The following is a 14489-nucleotide window of genomic DNA, read 5'->3' as shown; positions in this document are numbered from 1 at the left end:
GGGGGACCGGGGAGGAGAAGGGCGGGCGCTAGGGGGTGGGGCCTCCTTGGAACCTCCTTCCTCCGCTCTCTCCCCGCCTCACTCATACACACACACACACACACACACACACACACACACACACACACTCCCCAAACTCCACCCTCAGGCGCCTCCCAGGCCCCTGCTAGGTTGGGCTACTCCAGGAAGTTTCCCTGAAAGCACCAGAAATACTAAGTTACTTTTTCCAGGTGATTAAGAGAACGCTCTGGGCCCTCGTTGGTGAGTTGCAGCCCAGAACTCCGGGCTCTGCTGGGAGGAGGAGGAAGGGAAGTCGAAGAGGTCTTCGGACTTGGTGGCCCGGTTTTAATCTTCATGGCTTCGCCCAGGGGCCCCAGCAGTGAGTGCTCCCATGTCATAGATCACACCCACGTCCCTGAGTTCGAGGTGGCCACCTGGATCAAAATCACCCTCGTCTTGGTGTACCTGGCCATCTTCGTGGTGGGCATTCTGGGGAACAGTGTCACCATTCGGGTCACGCAGGTGCTGCAGAAGAAAGGCTACTTGCAGAAGGAGGTGACGGATCACATGGTGAGCCTGGCTTGCTCGGACATCTTGGTCTTCCTCATTGGCATGCCCATGGAGTTCTACAGCATCATCTGGAACCCCCTGACAACGCCCAGCTATGCCCTGTCCTGTAAGATTCACACTTTCCTCTTCGAGGCCTGCAGCTACGCCACCCTGCTCCATGTGCTGACGCTCAGCTTTGAGCGCTATGTGGCCATCTGCCACCCCTTCAGGTACAAAGCTGTGTCGGGGCCCTGCCAGGTGAAGCTGCTGATTGGCTTTGTCTGGGTCACCTCCGCCCTGGTGGCGTTGCCTTTGCTTTTTGCCATGGGAACTGAGTACCCCCTGGTGAACGTGCCCAATCACCGGGGTCTGCCCTGCAACCGCTCCCAGACTCACCACCACCAGCGCCCGGAGACCTCCAACATGTCCATCTGTACCAACCTTTCCAGCCGCTGGACCGTCTTCCAGTCCAGCATCTTCAGCGCCTTCGTCATCTACCTCTTGGTCCTGGTCTCCGTGGTCTTCATGTGCTGGAACATGATGCAGGTGCTCATGAGGAGCGGCCAGGCTGGGGGGACCAGGAAGGGACAGCAGCCTCAGCTGAAGAAGTCGGAGAGCGAGGAGAGCAGGACAGCCAGGAGGCAGACCATCATCTTCCTGAGTGAGTCCTGGGTGGAGGGCGACCTGGGCGCTGGCTTCCCTCTCCCCAACCCGCCACTGCCTGTGCTCTTCAGAACCACAGGTGTGGTCTTAAATCTGTATACTTCCCTTTGCTGAGATTGAGGACGCATGGATCGGAACCTCTGAGTGTTTCTTTTGTATGTTTTGGGAACTTGGGATGCAGTGAAAAGAGCACTAGGCCAGGAGTCAGCGTCTGCGCGTATTCCAGAACAGCAGCTCTGTGACTCACAAAATATCTTGAGTCAAATGGAGTTAAACATACTGAGGGACAAAATAGGTAACGGGGAGAGGTGAAAGTCCTCTGAGAAGTTCCGTGGAGATAAAAGGGAGAGTTCTTCTCCAGCCCTCTTTACCCTGGAGAACCTTACCCAGGCAATTCGATTTTGTTCCCGTTTTTCTCCTCCTTGGGAGAAGCAAGCTGTCAGGAGCACACACTCTCCGGGCGGCAGCTACATTATCTTCCCCCTCACCCCCTCCAGTGACCTACCCAAGTCCTATGAAACTGGAGCTCTCAGACACGCTCCTCAGGATAGAGCTTGAGTTTCTGCTGTGGTGGTTTTGTTCCTTATCAGAACGGAGAAACATGGCAGGGACTGCCGGCCTGTTTGTCTGATCCTGGGACTTGATTGATCATCCAAAATACTCAATGCCGAGCTGAGAAAACTGTTTGTTTTCCAAACTTTTGTTGTGGTGCAAACATTTCAAGTCGGGTCCTTGCGCATGTCAGGGAGGAAGGAGCTCACGGTCCACAGGGCCCTTTCCAGTGTGGCATCAGGAAAAGGAATAAATCATGGTGCTGTTTGTTTTGGTGTGGGAAACTTGAGTAACAGGTTTCAGGGCCAGGGGGTTGACAGGAGAGAGAAATTCCAACGCACTTGACGAGGGATGGAAAGAGCCTGCCCCTGGGTTCTGCTATGTCCCTACAGTTGACTTAGACTTCCTGTGTCTGTGTGAAATGAGAGGAGAGGGTTTGCAATTTCTGGATGCCTACTTGGCATCAGAGGCTATAGTAGGTGGTTTATATTTCCATTTCAGAGAGGAGGAATTTGAGGCTTAGAGAAGAGAAGATCTAGTTCAAATAAGTACAGCTCCCACATTCTGACCTTCCTCCTCAGGGCCAGGAGAGGAGAGGCTCTGGGTGGTTCGCACAGGCTCATGTTGAACAGAAAATGAAACAAAACAGGACTTTGACAAGGAAGGTGATTAGATTGGTGGTGCTGCTGCCTCCTAGGGCCAGCTTTTGTGGAAGTTGGCTTTAAGGAGTCTGTAGCAGGTGTTGACATCCGTCCGGGGACTTGGGCAGGGCACCCAACCCAACTCACTCTCTCTCACCTACCTCCTGCTGCCCAGAGGAGTCCAGGAAGGAGTAGCTAGTAGATTGGCTTGAACATTCATGGAAAAGCTAGTTCTCTCTTCCCCCATATGCCCTTCAGCATATCTTAAACTTTTAGCAGTAATTTATACCTTAGTGTGAATTAATCCATCCTCTCTCCCCCTGCCCACCCCCCTTTTTTGAGTACAGTGTACTCTCTCCCACTCTAATTTAGGAATTAAGGTTTCATTTGACCAAGGAAAAATAATTGATTTATCTTTGTTCTCTGTTGGACCAATCTCTGTAGGTTTATTATTATTATTATTTCTCTGAAGAGTGGGTATTTTTTTTTATTTCCCCCACCCTCCTTGGGTATTATTCCAAGTTGCAGTCAGTCTTTATTTTGTAGCATCAAATTGGAATGCCACAGACTTTTACCTAGAAATGAATAGGACCTTGGGGATCATCTCATCCAGTTAGCAATTGCCTGGAATGAGTCTGTTCTCCCTGCTGCTCTCTCATTCTTTCCTTCTAGTTCTCTCCTTCTTTCTTATAACAACTATGTATTAATCGCCCACTGCTTTCCCAGGCATAAAGATTGTTGACTGGCAATCAGGTGCTCAATGTGCGATAATGTCTTGAGGGAATTTACCGTTTGTAAATTTCCTCTGCAGTAGATTTTCAAAGCAGTTCTTGCAAATGTCCCCCTCTCCCAATGAATTTCAAAGAGCTTTTAAAAATAGGAACCTCACTGATTAACTCAAGTTAGGAAATAAATTAATGGAGTGAAGAGGAAAAAATCATGGCCTGCTTCCTTCAGATTAATACAATGCAATTTACTTGGTGGGTTTCATAAAACTTGGGCTTTGGGGCATTTTTAACCCAGAACAACAGAATATATAAGTTGTTTACAAATCGCTGAATTTAGTATAGTGATTTAGCTGTCTTTTTAGCATTTCAGTTAACAGATGTATCAAATTAAAACAAATATTTGCTCCTTTCAAACATATTTTGCATTTAATGTGAAATGTAAATGACGACATAGCACAAGATGTCTTTGGAGCTCTTGAGGCAATAAAAAAACAATTAAGGATTTTCCCCCCTCATTGTTAAAAATGCTAACTTCTGCACAACAGAAGCAAAATTCATAAATCTACCCAAGATGAGAGAGTCTATGTAGAAAATATTAATTTCCCCTTCTGCACTTTTGCAATTGTGCCTCAGTCTGGTCGAGGTGCTGGGCTGGGCAGATCATGAAAACAAATTGGGAAATCAGGGAGAGAAAGAGGGGCGGGGGCGCCTCCCGGTTCTCAAGCAGTTTGCAGGAAAAACGATAGTAATGTAGAAGAGCACATTCTGAGAAACGTGAGTGTCTCTTGCCTCTTGTCAGCTCAGTGAGAAACCAGTAGGAGGCATATTTCCTTTTGGATGGTTACAGCAAATATGGCCGTGGTAATACTTGCCTGATGCCAAAGAGAGTTTGTTAGTCTGGAGAAGAAGAACTCCTGCATTTGGCTCTTTATTCCTTGGATGTTCAGAATATGCAACAGAAACCTTCTTTTCCAAAGGTTTTCCCAGACCTTCCGTTTTATCTTTTTGGCCCTCACTTGGAGTTATTGACACCGTGCGTCCCATCTGGGTCCTCGAACTCACCAAGTTTGCATCTGTTGCACACCTGGCTTACTGTCCAATGTCACCCACTCGAAGTGGAACAACAGAGAAGTTTGAAAGAAGTGTAGTTTTAATTGGTAACTTTCAAGAGCTTAAGGTGGTTGGGACTCAGTTATACTTACCTCCTAGAAAAAAAAAGTTCTATAGATAATCATGAAATTACAAAATTACAGAAATATCATACAAGGTTCAGAACTCTATAATAATGACACGCCTTTGTATTCTGATTTGCTCTCCTGAGTCAGGGAAAGGGGAATTGAGTGTAGGGGCAGGAATTGCAATGTAAACTTGGGTTACTCGTGGGAGAATGTCTTGAATATGGATATCATCCATCATGTGTATCTGGGTGGAAAAAAGACGAAGAGTTGCTGCTATAATGGACTGCTCTAAAAAGAAGGTTGATGTGTATTTAGGTATGTGTGGGGTGCCCAGGGAGAAGAAGAGAAAATGAGCTGAGAATTGCGTCCTCTGGGTTTCATGTCTCCTGGGTGTGCAAGTCAGAAAGGAGGGGCTGAGGAGGAGCAGCTGCGATGGTGACTGTAGGTCCTCTTTACCTGAGGACAGTTACTACCTAAAAAGAACTGTTAAAGTTAATTCCTTAGAACTGAGTCCCAAATTTCATTTGGAAAGAGGTCTGATTGGGACTTCATCATGAAAAACGAAAGGGCAATTCCTGAAAAGAAATTTGCCTTCTATTTTATGAAACGTAGCTTATAATTTTATGTTAATTCTCGTAATAATTTTTCCAGAATGATACAAGTGCGTTTTTTGAGGGCATAATTTTTCTGACAAAATTACGTGATTGTCTTTGTGTTTGATTTTCTCAGCAAGATGGTAAAGAGGGCTTTCTTCCAAGGGCTTCTCCAAATTCTTTGCTATTCAAATCACCCTCATTGAAGAGCCTCTCCTGGCATCATTCTTGTCAATTTTCCATTCTTTCAGGATTAACTGGTCTAATTTGGCCAGACCTTCATTTGTTAGTAACTTGCCATGTGATTCGTGTTTCTCTAGCTCCCCTGTCTCGACTTCATGAAATTCTGCCCCGTGTGTGCAGACCATTCCTGCAAAATATAAGTAATTGAAAAATCAATCCCTATACCCTAGTGTATATCAACTGATTACATGAAAATGGAGGCCTTAAGATGGTTCTAAGATGCCAAATGAATTTTAAATACAGTTGACCCTTGAACAACAGGGGTGTGAACTGTGTGGGTCCACTACAATGTCTGTGTGTGTGTGTGTGTGTGTGTGTTTTCGGTAAATACGGGACAGTACCATAAGTGTATTTTCTCTTATGATTTTCTGAATGGTGTTTCCTTTTCTCTAGCTTATTTTATTGTAAGAATACAGTATATAATGCATATAATATATAAAATGTGGGTTAATCATCTGGTTGTTTTTGGTAAGCCTTCTGGAAAAAACTAGGCTATTAGTAGTTTAGTTTTGGGAGAGTCAAAAGTTGAATGCCCTTCAACAGATGAATGGATAAAGAAGATGTGGTCCATATATACAATGGAATATTACGCAGCCATCAGAAGGATGAATACCCAACTTTTGCATCAACATGGACGGAACTATAGATTATGCTAAGTGAAATAAGTCAAGCAGAGAAAGGCAGTTATCTATGGTTTCACTTATATGTAGAACATAAGGAATAGCAAGGAGAGGGAGAAGGAAGGGAAAAATGAAGGGGTGGAAATCGAGGGGAAACGAACCATGAAAGACTACGGACTCCTGGAATCAAACTGAGGGTTTTAGAGGGGAGGAGGGTAAGGGGGTAGGTGAAGCTGGTGATGGGTATTAAGGAGGGCATGTATTGAATGGAGCACTGGGTGTTATATGTAAAACAATGAATCATGGAACACTACATCAAAAACTAATGATATACTACTGTATGGTGACTAATATCACATAATATAAATAAATATGCTTTAAAAAAAGTTGAATGCAGCTCTCTGAGAGCATAAGGGTTGGCGTTCTTAACCTCTTTAGGGGTCAACTGTACTTGCTTTCTCTTGATTAGTTTAAAAACTGGTCTTACAAGCATGTTTATGTCATTAAATTTCTTATCAAAGGCTATTTCTTTGTCATAAAGACCATTGCTGGTGCAGTCTCATGGGGAAATACCATCAAAATGAACTTAGTGATTTTTTAAATGTAAGATATTATTTTGGCTCAAATGTTTGGATGTTGCAGGAAAAAGTTTTGCCTCAAGTGTTCGGGTTACCGCCTCTACTCTGGAAAAGAATTTATTGGAGTAGATGTGGTTGTAATAAATAGTATTTCATGTATATTTTTCTATTTGTGATCTCTGTCATAAATTCCAAGTGTCCTGTGAGCAGCCTGGCAGACAAATATAATAATGCTGCTTTATTTTTATAATCAGGCTGTCTCAAAGATTTCATTTCTCTGTTGGAGAGATGCATAGTTCCTGTGGAAGGCGATATTGGAATCCCAGTCCCCGTTCATTAGCTTGCCTGTTCATCTGTCTTAGTTGCATGCCTCATGGGGGCTGCCAAAGTGTAATAAGGCAGCAGAAGCCTCAGTCAAGCAAAGTATTCAGCTTATTAATGCTAAAACCACTCAGAATAAAAGCCATTTGTGAGTGGAGACAGCACAGAGGAAGAATATTGAATTAGGAGTCAAGCATCCCCAACCTGCCCCACTAGACAAGGTCCCCTGTCTAGTGCCCTGATCAAGATCCCCATCCACTTGAATGATGCTATCACCTCTCACTGCCTTTTCCTTCTGTCCACCTCTGCTGCTGTTCTGGAACCCTGGGACAACCCGATCAACTCTCCACCTCTAGTCCTTGCCTTCTTTGCCCCGGAGGGAAGACTGGTCATCACTGCTGCTGTTAGGTCTTGTAAACAGATAAATGTTCAGCCATACGTGGGCCCTCTCTCTGCAGAGCACCATTCTTTGCAAGCACCTTTGAAGAGCATGAGCTTCTGGAATGCCTTTCCTACTTTGTTTATTTCCCACAAGTATGCTCTCCAGGTGAGAGATCTCGAATTAATGTGTCCTCAGTGGAGGAATAGCTAGCTGCATGGGCTCCTGCATTTGTCCAAGCTGTCCTTCTTCATGCCAGAGCCACTGGGATTTAACTGACACCCTCAACCCCAGCCCCATCAAATCTGAACCTCTGAATGGCTTCCCATGGCTCTTAGGTCAAGGATCAACATCCTTGACGTCAGATCCCTTGTGGTCAGCTGCTTCTCCAACGTGATGGAGGGCAGTTCTCCCCTTCTCTTAGTCGGCATGACTGTCATGACAAAACACCACAGTTACTATCTGCTTGAGCAGCAGATAGTAACTCTTTTCACAGTTCTAGAAGCTTAGAAATCTGAGATCAAGGAGCTGGTAGAGTGGGTTTCTGGTTTGCAAGTAGTCATCTCCTTATGGAGTCCTCACTTGGCTTTTCCTCTGTGTGCATGCATGGGGGGAAGGACAAAGAGACCGACAGATACACCTCAGGTATCTCTTCTTATAAAGACACTAGTCCTGTTACATTAGGGCCCCACCCTTACGACCTCATTTAACTTAATTACTTCCCTGAAGGTCCCATTTCCATACACTGTCCCAGCAGGTGTTAGGGCTTCAACGTATGTATTTTGGGGAGACAAGATTCAGTCCACGACACCCCTTAATTGCTCCACCCCACCGGCCCCCTTCAGTTCCTCCAATAACTCATGGTCAGGCTCCCTCCTACCCCCTGGCCTTGGTGCACGTTATCTCGCCGGGCTGAAACACTTTTCTGTCTCATTCAGTACTCTACCTGCCCCCGCATTTGGCCCCTTCATCGAGTTAACATCTTCAGATCGCCCACCCCTTCCCAGGAAGCCTGGCTCCTCCTCCCAGACTTGATTAAACTTCCCTTGAAACAAGACTCACAGTCACAATTTTATTTTTATTTCTTTTCCTCTTTACGTTCTTTTTTCCTGATTTTTCTTTTACGAGTTGAACTGTGAGATTATTTGATTGATGTTTTTCTTCGAATTCTTTGAGGGCAGGAGCTCTCCCTAATGTTGCTCAGCACTATACCTCCGTCCCAGGACAGTCCCCACGCACAGTGGCTGTTCAATGGCTGTTTGTGGGGCGGAACAAATAAATAGATGGGTCTCAGCTTGGCATTGGGAAGTGATACTCTGTTTTGCCTCGGGCATGTGCTCCTCTAGACGCGTCTCATACCTCACAATCCTTTTGGTCAGTCTGAACCAAAGATGCCTCTTTGAAAAGAATCTGATTCCTCCCCGTTCGTTTCCCAGGAAGTCAGGCCACCCTGGAGGACACTCTGGATTTTCTGTCCCCTGAGCAAAGACGTAGTCTGTGTGGATTGGCCGGCTGGCACCGGCTTTCACCATATGTACCTGCCAGAAGTAACGGTGAAATGAAAGTGGTTAGGGTGATGTTTAACAGTCCTTGTTAAGCTCTGTTTAATAAGACGTTAATGCAGGGAGACAGTGCTCACAGCGAGTTCCTAGCAGGCCCCTTTGCCTACTTGTTAAGGGGGCGGGGGACTCAGGGTCAAGGGAAGTGGGATGCTGTCAGGGTCATATTTAAAAAGACATTCAACCCGTGTTTTCTCTTCTCCTTAAATTGTATGTACTTGTAACCATCTCCTTCCTGTCTGAGTCATGAGGCTTCTTGCCCTGGGGCGGGGGTGGGGGAGGAGGTGGACAAGACGCAGGACATGCCTAGTATGGAGGTGCGTGGTTGATCTGTTTTCAGGCCAGAAGCTGGATTGCTTGACCTCTCCAACTAGCCAACTGTCATGAAAGCCAGGCTTTAGGAAGGGGTGAAAATGGGCCACTAAACTGCGTATGTCTTCCTTTAATGGATCTCCAGCTCAGCCTGGTGGCCTAGCTCCCCCACCACACAGCCAGTTCCAGGGAAGACCATAGCTAAGGGGCTTGAAATTTCTCCTTGGAAGCCCGTGGAGGGTGTTAAGGAGCAGCAGTGCAGTCAAACTGATGGTGCTGCCCCTGCGGAGATGGCATTTCTTGCATTGAGGTTGGAGACCGAGACATGCTCCCAGATTGAAAAAGAGAAAACCCTTCCTTGGGCCGCAATCCTGGTAGAACAGCTGTTGCCAGTTAAGTCTTCCTGCCATCAGCCAGAGCTCTGGCTCTTGGTTTGTTCCAGTCTTGCTGGTGTCGCAGGCCTCCACAGCCAGAGACTGACTCTCCCTCCACTCAGCCTGGGGTTTTCCCGGCACAGACACCTCAGCTGCCCAGCACTGCTTTGGCTCAAGTCAGGAGGCAGCTCCAGGTTGCTGAGCTAGGTCGCGGTAGCTCTAACCGTCTCCGTGGTGCAGTGGCCTGCTTGTTCGTCACAATTTCAAGTCCCTACTTCTTCCGTGAACCCCCCCACACTGGACTCCCTACAAATGACGAGCCATCTCAGACATCTCTCAAATTGGGGTGGAGATATGGTCTCCCGACTATTCTTGGAGCTACCTGAGACCAAGGACAGTGCACACTCATTTTTTTTTTCAAACTTCCCTACTTAGGGAGTGAGGACACAGTGGCTGTGCACTTTGGAGGTTTAGGGATTGAAATCCCCTGACACCGCTGGTGCTCCAGAAAGGAGGGAAACCACATAAACTTTGACCCTTGGGAAGTCACTGTGATTTTATCTGCCTTTTTCCTCTCCTCCCCTGCGGTAGGCTGAAATCACAGATGGCTCTGGAAATTCCTGGGCTCTGGTGTACATGCACCTGCTCCCCTGACTCAATTGAGGTGTTGCCATGAAGGGATTTTGCAGAAATAATTCAGTCCTAAATCCGTTGACCTTAAAATAGGGAGATTTTCCTTGTAGGCTTAATCAAGTCACGTGACCCTTTAAATCTGGGTCTAGAGGTCAGAGACAGAGAAAGTCAGAGATTCAGAGGGGTTTGATAGAGAGGTTTGATGAGCAAGAATTTCTCCACATGGTTTCAGAGTTTAAGGAGATCCCTGGTAGGAAATGTAGGTACCCCAGAAAAGCCAAGAGCCAGTAAGATAGTGGGGACCCAAATGAGCTCAGACAGATTTCCCCCAAGAACCTCCAGAAGAGAACTCAGCTTGGCCAATAACTTGAGAGCTGAAACAGAGATCCCAGCCGCACTGTGTGTAGGGTTCTGATCTACAGAACTGTGAGCTAATAAATAGATTTGTGTTAAGCCACTAGGTTTGCATTAATTTATGATGTAACACTTAAAAACGAATACATTCCCTGAGCTCTGATAAGGGGGCTCCAGGGTAAACATATGTTCTGCCTCAGTTATTTCTTTGAAGCCAGGCCCAGTCTCTAGAACCGTATCTCTGATAAATCAGGCTCACCTTCCAAACACTGCACCCTTGGCCTGGCCATTCTTTGATTTACTTCCATTTACTGACCCTCTGTGAAGTGTTGCATGAATAGGATGTTTACCAAGGCCCAGGGCACCACAGAATTTTCATTAGATAGGTGCCTGGGTGGCTTAGTCGTTTAAGCACCTGTCTTCAGCTCAGGTCATGATCCTGGGGTCCTGAATCAAGTGCCCCATTGGGCTCCTTGCTCGGTGGGCAGCCTGCTTCTCACTCTGCCCCTTCCCCACCCCCCTGCTTGTGTTTACGCTCTCTCTCTCTCTCTCACTCTGCATGCTCTCTCTCCAATAAATATAAAAAAGTCTTAAAAAAAAAGAATTTTCATTAAATTTTTAGATTCTTATCTGGGGAATTCAGAATGTATGGGTTTGAGTCCCACCAGCTAGATTTTTGGGAATCTTGGAAATCTTGGTGGTCAAAGAGGAAGACTGTAGTGGATTGATCTTCTAATTATCATCCTTTTGGTAGCTCTTTTTCCTCACAGCCTGGCACTTAGTAGGTGCTGAATCAATGTTTGGTGAAGCTAGGAATGTCTGGGCTGCTTTGCTGCTTCCTGGAGCCTCCCTCACCAGCTCCAGGTGGAAAAAGGGGGAAGGGAGCCAAACCCAATGCTGAAAGCCAGTCTGACAAGAGAGATGTCTTGGGCTAACAAACTTTACCATTTTCTGACATGAGGGTTTCTGCCAACTGAAAAACTTGACAAAATTTCCTCTTCGCACTTCCTGTAAGAGCCATTCTGGCAGCTGGGGGCTTTGTAGATGTCTCCTCATGCGGCTTTATGCATCTCAAGGGTGGCTGGGTACTTGGAGAGCAGTGGTGTTACCAGCATCTGACAGATGGGGATCAGGAGGCAAGGCAGTGGTGTCAGATTGCTCTTGTACTTGTTAAATGTCTAACTGGCTATGAACCCAAAGGCATGCAGAAATGGGAGTCAGGCCCAGTTGGGAGCAATGAGGTTCATTGAACTTGTAGAGAAGAGCCATCTTCTTTTTCTAGTGAAGGGGAAAGAAATCCAAATTACCTTAGAAATGAAACACCACACACGGGATGTTTGGGCAGAGCTGAAGTTATTTGGTCTTTGACTTTATGTGTTATTATTCTTTGGAGGACATGATAAACTCAGCAGAAACACAGCTTTTTGGGAAATTCATGGGTTTGCTTTTTATGTGCTGCAATTCTGAAAGATTAAATACCATGTTGAAATGACAGCTGCATATTTTGTTTATTTAAAGGAGAGCTGATGGGTTGTCACTGTTTTTTGAGTTCAAGTTTGTCCCTACAGGGGAGGCAAATGGGAGGCCTTGGTGTTTGAGGGTTGTTTTCCAGAGGATAAAGGAAACTTCCGTGGAAGCAGTCTGTTTTCCTTCTTGGCCTTGGGGTTTTCTCACTACTAAATCTCTTGGAAGGCTCACTTCCTCTGGGAAGCCTTCCCGGACTGACTTTTGGCTGTTCCTCCAGCAGGCCTTTGAGTTTTGTTTTGGTGGTTTATTCCTCAAGTATTTATGAATGCCTAAAATGTGCAAGGTTTCATTTGGACTGCAGAGATCAAGACACTGATTTCCCCCTTCAAGGAGCTTGGTATTTCTAGAGTTGGGGCATCAAGGAATTTTATAGAAGGAAACCTAAAAATACTCCTGATGAAGGGTGGGGGCAGTGGCTGTTTTTGAAGTAAGCTGGTTCTGGGCTCCAGAATTTTCCATGGAATAATTAAGTGGACTTCACTTGCCCCAGAGATGTCTACAATCATGGTAGTTATGGTGTGGTGTACGGATTTGCAACATCAGCATCAACTGGGAAATTGTAAAATGACAAGTTTTGAGCTGCACCCTATACCGACTGAATTATGATCTGTATTGTAAGCAGGACGCTGTGATTGCTACATATGTTAAAAATATGTTCTCATACTTTTATCTACCCAGAGAGCATTCTTTAACTCAAAAGGAGCAGAAAAGGATGAGCTGGGAATGGCTAAACTCACCATTTGTAATCAGAATTATGAATAGCTTGCTGTGTAGTTGTAACACGTAGGAATTTGCCCAGGATACTTGTCTTCAAGGAATTTCACATTAGTTTATTTGTTTGTTTGGTTGTTTATTTTTAAGTAGACTTCATGCCCAGCGCAGAGCCCAGTGTGGGGTTTGAACTCACAACCCCGAGATTAAGACCTGAGCTGAGATCGACAGTCGGAAGCTTAACTGACTGAGCCACACATGTATCCCCACATTATTTTTTTAAAAAATCTGGACCCCAGCCTCCATTTGCATAGTAGTGAATATTCAGTTTTGGTCAAATGATGGGGGAGGGAGGCCCTTCCTATTCTCATGTGGTATGAAGATTCAAGCACTGTGCTTCCAAAGTTGCACCAAGACTGGGACCAGCCAGCCTAGGGGCCGGCCTGTGTATCACAGCACCATCATGAGGGTAGAATTATATCCACTTCTCAAGATTGCTCTAGGTCTTCACCCATTGAGATCTGAGCTGGGATCTGACTCCAAAGTCCATGTTCTTTGCCTAAACAGGAAGACAGTCTCTTAAGAGAGGATGTCTTTTAGCTGGGGAACTTTTTTGCAGACAGTGAGGGATGGACAAGAAAAAAACCCCACAATTCCAAGTCTATTGTATGTTTGTCTTGCTTTTAGTCTACCTGGCAGCATTTAAATATCCTTCTTGTGTTTGGAGGATTTCCCTCTCTTTAAGTCCAGCTTCCCAAAGGTAGTGGTCAGAAGCTTGCTTTCCCAGCATCCCTTGCAGCTAAGGTGCTGCATGGGGCCTGGGCAGCATCAATCATCTGCACCTGCATGAGATGCTCATTTGGAAGAGACTGATGGAAAGATGCAGCAACCGCATGGAGTCTCCTTGGGAACAGGGCCAGTATGTGACAAAGTGTCATTGAGAGAGAGCAGAGTCACTTTTAGAGCAAAGATGGAAGAAATAAGGATAGCATCCCAGGCCAGGTGTTGGCAGTGCCTCTCTGGGTAGGGTCTCCATGGGCAGTTTGGTGGGATAGTCTGATGTGCTTCTTGGTTGCATACCCAATTCTCTGGCCCTCCCAGGGCTTATGTAAAAACAAAAACAAACAAACAAACAAACCCCCACAAAAAAACCCTGTTATCTTCATTTCCAGTTGAAACTGGAATGGGCTTTGTTGTTTGCACTAAAGACTCTGTATGTCTAGACAACAGGTAATAGAACAATTGGAATTAGAGTTGGGGGCCTAACGGGGAGCAGTGAATAGTGAATCTGGTTTGGAAACTAGATGGAATCTTATAAAAGGGAAGTCAAGTGCTGGTATAAAGGATTCGCAGTACCTATTAGAGGCAATAGGGAATCACGGAAGGCTTTAGAGAAGAGGAGTGGTAAGAAGGAGTGCAGGAAGACTAATGCAGCCCTGGTGTATGTTGCAGGCAGGGGAGGCAAGGTGACGAGCATGGGAGTGGAAGGGATGCTGGTCCCATGGGTCCTAATGATGGCAAATGGACAGGCTTGGCTGTTCAGCGCCATGGGAGGTGGTAGTCGTCAACCCTGCTACACAGAACCATGTGTGGAGTGTTAAACACGCCCCTCGCCTTTACATAAGAGTCTTTGGGGATGGGGCTCTGGGTGTCTGTATTATATCAGCTCTGTAGGTGATGCCAGTGTGGGGCCAGGGCTGAGAGCCGGGGAGGTAAGGGCCTGGAAAAGCAGGCTGGGCCTGGAGATCTTTTTGGTGGTTGTCCCAAGGTTCTTTGACTACAAGCCACAAAACCTGATCCTAACTTATTCAGAAGTAAAGGATAATCTCTGGAAGTGTAAGGAGTAGCTCACAGAGCCAGAGGAAGGCTAAAGAACCAGGCTGTTCAGGGATCTAGGGGAAGAACTTTGGTGACAGCCTGCTTGGGCTCAAGCTTAATCAAGGTGAGATTAGCTTCAGGCATCCTCCATCGTTG

The 14489-nt window shown here is 46.0% G+C and overlaps 1 protein-coding gene across 1 annotated transcript in view; it reads left to right on the top strand.

The window, feature by feature from the left end:
- The first annotated feature begins 354 nt into the window (after positions 1–354).
- LOC111142740 (G protein-coupled receptor 39) overlaps positions 355–14489 on the top strand; it is a 199312-nt gene continuing 185177 nt past the window's right edge. Inside the window, exon 1 of the mRNA XM_022496038.1 lies at positions 355–1210. Coding sequence (XP_022351746.1) covers positions 355–1210 — 856 coding nt within the window. The remainder of the gene's footprint in view (positions 1211–14489) is intronic.

This window comes from Enhydra lutris, unplaced genomic scaffold, assembly GCF_002288905.1.
Source record: "Enhydra lutris kenyoni isolate GAN:26980312 unplaced genomic scaffold, ASM228890v2 scaffoldscaffold1, whole genome shotgun sequence".
In the NCBI taxonomy this organism is placed as follows: Eukaryota; Metazoa; Chordata; class Mammalia; order Carnivora; family Mustelidae; genus Enhydra; species Enhydra lutris.
This window is presented reverse-complemented; position numbering and strand designations above follow the sequence as displayed.